Genomic DNA, 12,152 nt, shown 5'->3' with positions numbered 1-12,152 from the left:
CCGGGTGGAGCTTGCTTCGGGGCATGCAAATTTTGTCATCCCCATCGCACCAATTCCACCAATTTTCCACATTCGAAATCTAATCTCTTCCATCCTCGGCATTCCCATCAACCAGCCAAATTCAGACTTGTCTGCCCGGCTAGCTCAATCGGTAGAGCGTGAGACTCTTAATCTCAAGGTTGTGGGTTCGACCCGTAAGCATATTACGTCCGTCCCAAACAAAATCAACACACAACTAACTTCCACCAGCCACGTCGGGCTCAATTCCCGTCAGCGATTGACGCATATCTTTTTGTCGACTCCAGGTCCTTCGGTATCAATCTTTGTGTTGGAGATTGACCCCATATTTTCCCTTCTTGTTTGAATTTCCTTTTTCTTCTGGATTGAGATCGTGAAATACCTTACCAACTTGTTGGTGGCCATCGCGGTTCTACTTGATATTGTATGGGCGTCATTCTAATGAAGACAAAGATATACTTTGACTCCGTTCTTCGGCAGATCGTCAGAATAAAAAGAGTAAGTTCTCTTGGGGAGTCGACTAATGCATCAACACATCAGAAGGTAGCTCGGTGCGGGCTCCGTTGATTTACCCTACCTAAGATTGATGCTAAGATAGGTTGACTTTCCACAAGCACCCAAGGAACTGGTACATCTTCAGGTTACTTCAGTGTGACGCCAAGAATCAAGCCCTCGAAGGCGTTTAAGGCTTATCAGAAATTTGTTGTACCAACCTGTAGGTATGCTAAGCCAGTGTTGAGAATACCGGGAAAACTCTACCTTCCAACATTTACGGGCACACAACTCGGGTCTTGTGAGCGAAACGCCCGTTGGTCTGTCATTTTAGCCACCTATTGGCCCAGACTACCCATGTGATACTCTCAAACGCCCGCTGAAACGCACCTCAGTCGCCGGATGTAGAGTGGCTATCAGTCTTTGCAACTAAGCAGGGTGCATCTTGAAGATATAAGGAGTGTCCATTCCCTGGGTAGAGAGATCCAAACGAGAGCATTTATCTTTTGAAATTCTCAATGTAGTGTGCTCAAAGTTCCCACAAGCCACTAACAAGATGATGAGCTATTCTGCGGATACGTCATGACCATGGCAACCCTACGCACGGTACGTATACACGACATCGGCAGTTGACGTATTCCGTATTTTGGACCAAGCAGGGATGAAGGTAATTGAACACTCCCCAACTGTACTCGACTAACAGCGATAAAGCTCTTGTTGTACGGAGATCTTCAATTGATATGAAGACATCGACTAGAGTGCTGACTCCTCATCACGATAGTCTAGCTTGAATTTAGATATGGTCATTTCGTCATCGTACTCGTGGGCGTGCAATCGCCGGAATACCCGATATCAACATGTCACTGCGTCTCCCTCCGACTACCCATTGACACCGAAGTCGGAGCTCACGCACGAATTTGACGATAGCAAAGGCCCCAGAAATGGTCTATCAAACTGCCAAATCTGGTGGTAGCGTAAATCCGGTCAGCAGGACTTCCCCAGTTCTGCGTTGCTCAATCCTCGAGCTCTCCCCATGCCTGCCTACGTCAGACCGCTGAACATGGTACTGCAACACGAGTAATTTTGCGCTTCAGATGCACTCTTATGGAAGTCGGAGCTTGTTCTTCGCAACTCGCAAAAGACCGGCTCTTTTGGTTCGCTACCCGATTATCGACCATGCAGGCTTATCAGTGATCCATCTGCCAATATCCCCGCGCGGGAAGTGGGAAGTGGGGGCCATTCTGCAGAGGACCCCGGTCTCTTCGTACGGCAGTTTGTCGTCTTCTTCAACGGTTCGTTGGTAAGCCTGTGCTCGCTCAGACTTCCTTGATGAAGGCAAAGCTAAGCTTATCGATAGACCGGTCTTCAATCCAACCATCTATCTATGGAGTCAATCTGTACCTCATCGGGACTGGAGCCTTTATCCTCAATTCGGATAAAGTATCCTGCCTTGCCTGCCGAACATGATCCTGCTACGGGCACGAGAGATAAGCTCAGAACATCAGTGACATACGGCCGCTGAAGACTCCTCTCAATGATTTTCTATCCTTCGCCACATCAATATTGAGAAGCTGATTTTGAGGCTATTCAAGGCCCCAAGACAGCAATTCGATCCAAACCACGGTAGGAGGACTTGAGTGAAGAACCGGCGAGGTCGAAGTTCGAAATTCCAAACTCCCCCGCACAATGCTCACAGACGTCGGGACAACCCCACCATGAATGTATCCCTGAACCTCCCTCAGAGCTAGGAATCCCTTGCCCATGACTCCGCATGACTGGACTTCGAGATAAGAAATCTCCATTCAGCGACACCGCCGCCATGATGGCGAGTTCGATTATCGATGTGCCATTCAGTCCATCTTTATTGTCCTATCAGATTAATCTCGGATTCGACTGACAAACTTGGACTGGTGTTATCGAGAGCTTTCCCCCAGTCCCAACGCTACGGGCCCGACGCCGTTGGCCCGAATCAACCGACCACGCCGACCTACATCGATCCGCCATCCGAGCCCCGAAGCAATCGCCAAGACACCAAAGGCTGGAGAAAGCAAACAATATCACGCCTTTGTGTTACATACAGCCCCACGCGATGAACGGCATACAGTTCTATCCGTAGGCCGCGGCCTGCGATATCATCGGCCCCCTGCCCTAGCTCGTCCGCAAACCGTCAAGACATGGGCGCCACGTTCTGCAACTCTCGAGTGATTATCTCTCGGGGCTCGCTTATGCAGCTCATCCCCGGCGTGATAGGTCGCTTTCGATATCGCCCAGAAGCCATCGCGGCAACGATAGCTACACAGTGACTACCCTGTCTGGAGAGAGCGAACCCCTCTAGAGCCATTCAATCCTCCGGGACATAGCCGTTCGAACGGGGTCTCCTCGCTCCTGGCTTCCCTTTGCATCTTTAGCGGCGCATTCACATACTGAGACCAGTTTAGCTTGCGGGCTGCAGATTATCCAAATGTAGCTGTCAGTTGATGCTCTAATGGACAACTTCGAGATTACCCATCGATACAACTCTATCACCGGTGTCGGGGTAACGTCAGGTTGAGGATGTCCGAGTCAAGGTACTCAGGTGCAACATCACCAGTAACCCAAGGTTCCACAAGATCTTCAGCTATCTTTCAGCTTTCCATAAAACCTACCGAAATCCGCCACCATTATTGTAATGGATTTGCGAAAGGTCCCTACGCCTTCCTGAATCTCAAAGAGTCCCTCAAGATCTAGGATAACATGGGCTTCACTTCAGCAACTCGTGCCTTTGGCCTGGGAGCACTGCTTCTCCTAGGCTCGGATTTGATTCCTCAAGTTCATGGCCTTCCCAAGACGTCATGGGCTCAACAGAGGGCCAAAGGCCATGGCAGGAAAGCCCTCAGCCAGTCCATGAACAAGCGTCAGTTCAGAAATGACAGCGAGCCAGCTGACTGCGTGGTTCACAATCCGATGGACATTGACGCCCCCAAAGACAATGTTTGGAGTGGTCTGACAGGCCCGGAAGCTGCTGGTGTCACGGAATGGCTCTTCGCACAGAAAGAGTTGAACCTCACTCTGAGTGACAATGCTACCTCATGGGATAACACGATGTAGGTGGACTGATGATAGCTCAACCCACTTCACCTCGATCTTAGTACTGATGAAATAGCGTCTTGGTCGAGCTCATGCAACCAAACAAGTCGGACGCTCTGGCATATATCGACGGCAGCGGCCCTGCTCCAGCCCGATATGCTCACGTCTTGCTTGACTTCCGCGCCACCGAGGAGCCTGAGTATCAAGACATTCTCGTCGGCCCATTGCCGGTCACAAATGGTACCACCAAGTGGGAGCGACTGGACTACCCTTACACGCGTAAGACTAGCGGCCGCGTTCGAAACCTGGATGCCGACGACGACGCTATGCAAGAATGGCTCTACGATGTCAGCAAGAGCATCGCCGACATCACCAAAGACCTCTGGAACGCCACTGCTCTTGGACTCGAGAACGACACCTTGGAGATCTGGGGTATAGATCCCTACTACCAGGATGACGGCCGCATCCAGCGCTGGGATACTTTCTGGAGCATCCCCGACTCCATCTTCGACGTCGGCTCAATGATGCCTATGGGACTGTTCTTCATGTCTGACGTCACCGGCCGCGACCCTTCTAAGTGGATTCTGGAGGGGTGGTACTACAACGGTGTCTTCTACGAGACCACAGAGGAGTTCCGCACTGCGTACTGGGCTGGGAACGTTGAGAAGCTCGGCGGCAACTTTGCTGGAGACTGGTCGGCTACCGATCAGCAAGGTCAGGTTCTTCCTATGGACACCATGGCTCCTCCGACTGCAGTTGCTCCCCAAGGTGCCAGATACTCTGTCGACGCTGAGAGGAAATATATTGAGTGGATGGGCTGGTCATTTTATGTCGGCTTCAACAGAGATACCGGCATGGCTCTCTACGACATTCGTTACAAGGGCCAGAGGATCTTGTACGAACTTGGTCTCCAGGAAGCTTTGGCTCACTACGCCGGTAGGTTACATACTGAAAACCCGTACTAGATGGTTATCTAACGAACCGATAGGAAGCGATCCCACCCAGTCTCACGTGGCATACCTTGACACCTACTACGGTTTTGGCCCATTTGCGTTTGAACTGCTCAAGGGATACGACTGTCCATCATATGCCACCTATCTCAACTCATCGTTCTACGTTTCCGAGTCAACCCACACGCACCTGAACAGCATCTGCCTGTTTGAGTTCGACGCCGACTACCCCATGGCTCGTCACTCGTCTCAGGACTACGTCACAGCCACCAAGAATGTCTACTTCACCATTCGTTCCGTCTCAACCGTTGGCAACTATGACTACATGTTCAGCTATAGCTTTTTCCTCGACGGCAGCGTTGCGGTAGAAGTCCGTGCCTCCGGCTACATCCAAGCCGCATTCTACGCCAAGAACGACGGCTACGGCTTCAAGATCCACGACCAGCTGTCTGGCAGTATGCACGACCACGTGGTCAACTTCAAGGCTGACTTTGACATTTTTGGCACCGACAACACGGTCCAGCGCATGCACCAGGTCCCGACGACCCAAGTCTACCCCTGGTCCAAGGGCAAGGCGTTCAATACCATGAAGGTAGAGCGCGAGTTCATCGAGAACGAAGACCAGGGCCGCTTCGACTGGAGCTACAACAACCAGGACCAACTCTTCGTCCTTAACCAGGACGTCAAGAACAAGCACGGCGAGTACCGCGCCTATCGCATCTTGCCGTACACCGGCGCCGCGCATCTAACTGTTAAGGACTCGAACATCCTAAAGAACTCCGCAAAGTGGGCAGTCAACGACATCATGGTGTCGAAGCGCAAGGACACGGAGCCGCGCAGCAGTCACCCATACAACAACCAAGACACCGAGAACCCGCCGATCAACTTTGATGCGTTCTTTGACGGCGAGAGCCTCAACCAGACTGACCTTGTTATGTGGCTCAACCTGGGCATGCATCATGTCCCTCACACTGTAAGTCGCTATATCCTTAGTCGCTTGTATTAAGCGGGCTCTAACTCGATTGACAGGGTGATCTTCCCACAACCGTCTTCACTACAGCTCACTCCGGAATTCAATTCGTAAGTCCAGCTAACTTTACCGAGTGAGAATACGAGCGGCGAGCGCGTACTAACCCTATCACAGATGCCTGCGAACTACTTCGACATTGGTCCGAATGTGGAGACGGTCAACATGGTCCGCATCAACTACTCCAATGGCACCACGACGGACGTTTTCACGTTCAACGCTGAGACGGACACATGCGCGCTCGACTACGAGCCTACGCAGGCTGACTTGTGGACCTACAAGGGCGATGTGGTTGTTCGCAAGTTCCCCTACTTGCCGGATGACCCTTACTATGACACGGATAGTATATAGATGTTGCAATCTGACGACTCGGGTAATATTAATGATATTAAATGATTGGTCACGATATAATGACGAAGAGTGATAGATAGAAGTAGCAGCAGGCTACATTAGCAGCTGAAATACACAAATAGTACAGACTACTTTATATGTCATCTTGCACTTTGCCAGGGTTAGACCTGATAGATTTCGATTTTGGATATCTTTAGCGAGGCTTCGGGCATGGACGAATGAGGAGTGAAGACATTACACCGTGGAGGTCTAAAAGGAATCAAGGACCGAAATGCCTGAATCCTTCGAGAAGGCCATCATAGCCTTGTGCTGCCTTACGTTCTGCAACACCAGGCTGCAGTAGTTCTTCAAGAAAGGCGAACCCTCAAATTTAAATGATCAAGTCAGCAGTAAAGGCAAGGTGGCGGCACAGGCATCATGGCGTAGCATCGCGGCTGACTGAGCTAATGTGTGGTGAATGCTCACTGCTAACGACTATTTGGAGAAAGTTTTGGGGTTACATGGCATTTCGTTCAACGCCAGAGATCAGATCTAAGAAGGCGGTTGGCTCGAGATCGGAAATCTCGTCCAAAAAAGAAAGAAAAGCGCGGGAAGGATTTTGAGTGATGAGAGGAGAGACGCCGTGAGGTACGACTCTCGTGCGCTGGTCCAATGAGGTCCCATCAGGTCTATGGCTCAGTGAAGATTTTGCCCGAAATAGCAGCGGCACACGGGAGGCTAATTTTCCTGCAGGGCCTCGGTACGTAGCGACTCCCGACCTCTGGGCCGTCACCTGCAACTTGCAAGACCTCCCATGTTCACATCTGCGCATCATCTCACCATCCTTGTCTTTTCATCCTGGCACCGATCGAACCATCTGGCATCACCACTTCGAACAAGAAAAAAAAATTGAATGAGAATCGCCTCGGAAACGGCAGCATTTCCAAGAATCAACAGGGGCACCCGTCGAACCCAGCAACCGGGTGGGGATTTGCGGCCCAAGAAAGATGCCCGACTGGCCTCTGATCAATGATTGATCAGCGCTGATCGTCCGGAGGGGGCTCCGCGAGGAATTCTCGGTTGTTGGGCCATTGACTCAGCCAAGTCACCGCAGTCATCCCAGCCGGCACCCATTACTCAACTTCCCCGGGGCATTCACGCCTGGGTCCGGGTCACGAACGCTGATCCGGGTCGTGTCGCACTTGACTAGGCAGTAGGGCAAGACGGTATCGGTCAATGACGATAAGCGACGTTCGATAATGCCGCCGATATGTTCCTCCTCGCCAGGCGACAGGCGGAAAATGAGGCGTTCTGTTTCCTCCCTCCCTTGCTCCATCGCCAAGTGGCTGGTTCACGCCTCGGACGTGCAGATTCGGCAACCCCTTGCAGCCCTGGGGTCTTGGGCCCGGTAGACGCGACGTAAGTCATCCATCAACGATCTACTCACCTAGTCAGTAGTCAGATTTCCCGATTCGAGAGCCAACAGCCGCGCTGTTCTCAAAATACCTGCCCGTCAGCATGACTACCTTTTGGTGTTGCGTCAAATCACTCGGCGGCTCCTCCAAATGGCACCGCGCCAGCACCTGTCACCATGCCACCAGACAAAGCACTTTAGGGTTCTGCCAACAATGCAGCCAATGTCACGTAGCCAGGCCTCCGTCTGGCGCAACTCTCAAGCGCCGCATGGAGAGAGACGCTTTACCGAAAGAGGAGTCAAGTCTCTGCGCCCTACTCTGGCCTCCCTTTCCCCGTCAACTTTTCGTTCGCTCCGTCCATCGCATTTTCCTTGATTTGGGTGGTTCTATCTTTGCTTTTCATCTTCCCAGTGAGACACTGGTTCACCTTGGCCATCAGCTGGAATCCGAGCGACGGGATGCCACTAGTTCGCCTTGCCACCGGAGCCAACGAGTTGATTGTCAGTGCAGCTCTTCAGCGTCCATCCATATGCGACTTGCTATGCGACGTTGAAGATTTCCCAGCGGCCTGGCGTTCTACGTGCCACATCCCCTCATCCAAGAAAAAGGCGCCGTGAACCAAGCCAGCCCACTCATCATCGGAGAGATATGCCACCTACCGCCCATTGACTTCTCCATGCCAGTCCTCCCAGCCACAACTTCGAGAAGGGAACTAGCGCGGATCATTATGCGGCCGGGATCAGTTTCCTGGGCCTGACTGTGTAACTCGGCGTCTGCCGTGCGAGCGAAGGAGTGGTGGGATGGGGCCAAGCCCATGGTTCGTACGTCTTTACTCACGTATGCACCCGCGCACCCGCGCACCCACGGTAGCCAAGGGCGGGAGATAATCGGAGTCAGGGACGACATCTCCCATTCCTCGACTCGGTCGAGTAGGTGCAAGTCAAGCCTAGCTCCCGCGGTGACAACTTTGGGGCGAGACACGCATCCACTTTTGACAGGCTGACTCTCGGCCATTGAGCCTGTTTCGACGGCCTCGGTGTGTTCACCTTTGGGCTCACGAAAACAAACGGTCGAGTGAGTGTCCCCGGAAGTCCAAAATCCGACAAACGTTGTCTTGGGTCTTCAGTTGGCATTCCATCAGAGCATCCACCTCAGCTCAGTTGGACCTCCTTTTCGTGTCGAAGATCCTGGAAAACTCGAGATATGATGGATTATCGCCCGTTTAGGACGGGTGGAAGGTGGACAATGGCCAGATGGGGGAGAAGTCTCCAGCCCTTTTCCTCTATTGCGCGCACAGCAAACCGCTTTCTACTCTCCGAACTGACTGCTCATCTCTTCCATTCTTCATCATCCTGTACTTCCGATTCCAGGCAGACGCCTGTGGCACGATATCCATCTGACAATCTGACAAGTGTCCGATATCTCGGACCAAGCCGCCGTGAAGGGACTCGTGTGAACTATGTGAGGCTGCGCTAGCTGCAAGCCTCACGTCTTTCAACAGTCAAGTCTTGCTTCTCGTGGTACCAGGGCTCGACCACGCCTTGCATCCATGATGCAACTAGTTACTAAGGATATCCCCTTCGATGCGCCACGCTGCCAAGGGCAGAGCCGTCGCTGAGCAAAAGAGAGGATATGGCAGTCACCAATGTCTGCGCAGCCAATCCCAAGTACTCTGCGGACCTCCACATCTGACTTTCCATTAACACGTCTATTTTGAGACCCGGCCACCCGGCTTGGCCGCATCCACTCTGGTGGGAACATCGGCCCTGGACGCAACCATACCGCTGACCGTGCCGCCGCCCGCATTCTCTTCAATCCTTCTATCCAACCCCACGTGACTGACCCGGAGACGACGGTCATCGTATGCCACCATCGATGATCCAAATTGGGCACCTTGAGGGAGGCTAGACCCCAGCGCCAGAGGGGATCTATTTCGGATGCGCTTGTAGTCGAGTGCCCCCCGTCATGGCGCACGTGGGATCAAGGATCCAAGGCATGTGAAGGGTTGATAGAGACATTCCCTGAGTATCACGAAGGGAGTATTTATCAGACCATCGAATCCCCCTCAAGTCGTGATGTTGTCTCCTTTCAGTCATCCAACTATCAAACCTCATCATCTGGTGGTGCTTTCTGATCATCTCGCTCGCCCTCTTTTCTTTTTCGATCTCCCCATTCCTTATTCCACACGGGCCTCCATCTCTGTGCAAGAGTTCCTTCTTTGGGCCATCTATCTCGTACTGGCCACTCTCTCAGTCGTAGCATTTCATATACTTGGATCTGCTACCCACGTAGAAGGGCCACTCTTTCATTCTCTTTCGTAAGTCACATTTGATGAACTTTCGAGGTTGGTGGCGGACAGCACTGACAGTAATGTTAGTTACTTGTCTTTAACCTGTATCAGCCATGTCTTTCACAACGTCTTCTTCAGTCACACTACCAGTGCCCGTTGTAGAAGATATTCACCACGACCTTCCAATCAAGAACGGCGACAAGAACAGTTCCGAGCTCACCTTGACGCCGCCGACTAAAGTCTTCCTCCCGCCGAGCAGCAACTCATCAACGCATACTCTCGTAGTCACCGATGGCATTCCTTCTCAGACTCCGACTCCTCCCGCATCAAGTAGCTCAGTCGACGACACTGATGACGAAGAAGACGAGATTCCCGTTCCCTCAAAGACGGGCAACCGTCCTTACCGATACCTGCGCTGGAACTTTGGCTCGGTCTACAGACGCATCTTCAGTCTCGCGTTCTTTGGAAACATCGCCGCCCTCATCTTCGTCATCATCCGCTCCCTCATCGGAGGCATTCCGCTCACGCCTCAAACCTGTGCCACGGCCGTCTCAGCAAACATCCTCGCCGCCCTCTTCATCCGCAACGAGCACACAGTCAACGCCCTCTTCAAACTCTTCGTCCTCTTCCCATCTGCGAAGGCACCCCTCCGCATTCGCCGCACCTTTGCCAAGATCTACTCATACGGTGGCATCCACAGCGGCTGCGGTGTAGCCTCCTTCTTCTGGTTCGTCGCCTTCCTCGTCGTCCTCACGGCCCAGCTCAAGAACCCATCAAACGCCGTACGGGCCTACATCCTCCTCGACAGCTACCTGATCTGCGCCCTCCTCGCTGCCATCATCGGCTTCGCACACCCCAGAGCCCGTGTCCTTCTTCACAACTGGTTCGAGGGCACCCATCGCTTCTTGGGCTGGTCCGTCATCGTATTCTTCTGGGCTCTTGTCCTGCTGCTTGCCGCGGACGACAGCACGACGGCCGGGACCCCTTACGCCGTATCCCTCGTCCTGACGCCGTCATTCTGGATGCTCATCGTCATCACCCTCCTAGTCGCGTACCCGTGGACCCGTCTCCGCCTACGTGATGTCGAAGCCGAGGCCATGTCGGACCATGTTGTCAAGCTCAACTTCAACTACGCAGACGTCCACTACGGCCAAGCCGTCCGCCTCACCGACGCACCCCTCCGCGAGACCCACGCCTTCGCCGTGATCCCGAACCCCGCCGCCCCATCCACCGACGTTGAGAAGGCCCAGTCAACAGGGGGGCTCTCCAACGCTGGAAAGAAGGGCTTCTCCGTTCTCGTCTCCAACGCGGGCGACTGGACCAACAAGATCATCAAGAACCCGCCAAAGAAGATCTGGACCCGTGGCGTCCCACAGTACGGCGTACTCCGCGTGGCCGGTCTCTTTGAGCCGTGCATCGTTATCGCTACAGGCTCGGGAATCGGACCCTGCTTGAGTCTCTTCGTGCAGAGGCCGGATCACCCCGTACGCATCATCTGGTCGACGCAACGGCCGGCCGAGACATATGGACAGGCCGTCATCGATGCGCTCTACCGCGCCGACCCGGACGCAGTTATCATCGATACCAAGAAGACGGGCCGGCCTGACTTGGTCGCGATCACGTACCGCATTTGGGAGAGTAGTCGTCGTCAGGCTCTCGGTCTTGCGCAGAATGAGGGTATTGCTACGACGACGATGAATCAGAAGAAGATGGGTCCTTGTGAAGCTGTTGTCATCATTTCGAATCAAAAGGTGACGAGAAAGGTTGTATATGGACTTGAGAGCAGAGGTATTCCCGCATACGGCGCCATTTTCGATTCGTAGACTTTGGGATGGAGCATGCGTCGCGATTGCTTTGGTGTACTTTTCTGCATTCTTTACTGGTCACATCTTGTTCCATTTCATCTTTTTTTTTTTGACATCCGTGCTATTTGTTAGAAGTTGCATAGCGGGCATTGCGGCATTTGGAGCAGGCGTTTGGAGGGCTACGATAGAGCAGAGGTTCTTGTTTTGCTTGTTCTTGTGCGAAAAAAATACCAGAGCTTCGGAAAGAGGGCAGCCGTTGCAATTTTGCATGCCCAATGTGTAGAATAAATCGCACAATTGAATTTACTCCAAGAAAAACACACGTTTTTTTTTTTTTTTCTTGCCATTCCTCTTGTCACGATAGTGGTCTTCAAATTCAAGCAGAAGAGTGGACGATCTGAGTCGAGCTCCGTATGAACCGCTACTCTGGCTTTCCGAACATCAGCCAATCATGGCACCCCATCTGGTCGGTTAGCTCAGTTGGTTAGAGCGTGGTACTAATATTTCACCTGAGATGTTGTGTAATGCCAAGGCCGGGAGTTCAAGCCTCCCACTGATCATCTTTTGCTTCTTGTCGCAACCATAGTCTTCTTTTGCACTGGTGAAAAAAGTTTTGGTGTTTTGGGCTGAAAAAACGACGTTGCTTTTTAGCCTTCGTTCCTTTTCGTTCCTCCCTTCCCTTTCGGACAGACTTTCCCTAGTTGGAGTCGCGATTTACGCACTGTGTACACACGACAACTCCTCCTCGCTGGCGGTACT

At 52.6% G+C, this 12,152-nt stretch overlaps 2 protein-coding genes and 2 non-coding genes across 4 annotated transcripts; all 4 read left to right on the top strand.

The window, feature by feature from the left end:
* Window positions 1-138: 138 nt before the first annotated feature.
* BDZ83DRAFT_t216 lies at window positions 139-201 on the top strand. The gene has a single exon. It is a non-coding gene; the product is annotated as a tRNA-Lys (tRNA).
* A 3,042-nt stretch (window positions 202-3,243) lies between these two features.
* Window positions 3,244-5,927, top strand: BDZ83DRAFT_677640 (copper amine oxidase; the record flags this gene model as incomplete). Its single annotated transcript, XM_060511173.1, has 5 exons — window positions 3,244-3,593; window positions 3,653-4,516; window positions 4,569-5,499; window positions 5,556-5,606; window positions 5,671-5,927. The coding sequence occupies 5 exons, from the start codon at window positions 3,244-3,246 to the stop codon at window positions 5,902-5,904; spliced, it is 2,430 nt and encodes an 809-aa protein (XP_060361723.1). The 3' UTR covers window positions 5,905-5,927.
* A 3,774-nt stretch (window positions 5,928-9,701) lies between these two features.
* BDZ83DRAFT_721985 (uncharacterized protein) lies at window positions 9,702-11,411 on the top strand (the record flags this gene model as incomplete). The annotated part of the gene is made up of 1 exon (XM_060512423.1): window positions 9,702-11,411. One exon carries the CDS (start codon window positions 9,702-9,704, stop codon window positions 11,409-11,411), a length of 1,710 nt encoding a protein of 569 aa, XP_060361722.1.
* Window positions 11,412-11,858: 447 nt separating this feature from the next.
* BDZ83DRAFT_t217 lies at window positions 11,859-11,953 on the top strand. Its single transcript has one exon. It is a non-coding gene; the product is annotated as a tRNA-Ile (tRNA).
* The last annotated feature ends 199 nt before the right edge of the window (window positions 11,954-12,152 follow it).

This window comes from Colletotrichum acutatum (assembly GCF_030867785.1).
Source record: "Colletotrichum acutatum strain CBS 112980 chromosome Unknown BDZ83scaffold_92, whole genome shotgun sequence".
Taxonomy (NCBI): domain Eukaryota; kingdom Fungi; phylum Ascomycota; class Sordariomycetes; order Glomerellales; family Glomerellaceae; genus Colletotrichum; species Colletotrichum acutatum.
Note: the sequence above shows the minus strand (reverse complement) of the source record. Positions and strands in the feature narration are given on the sequence as shown.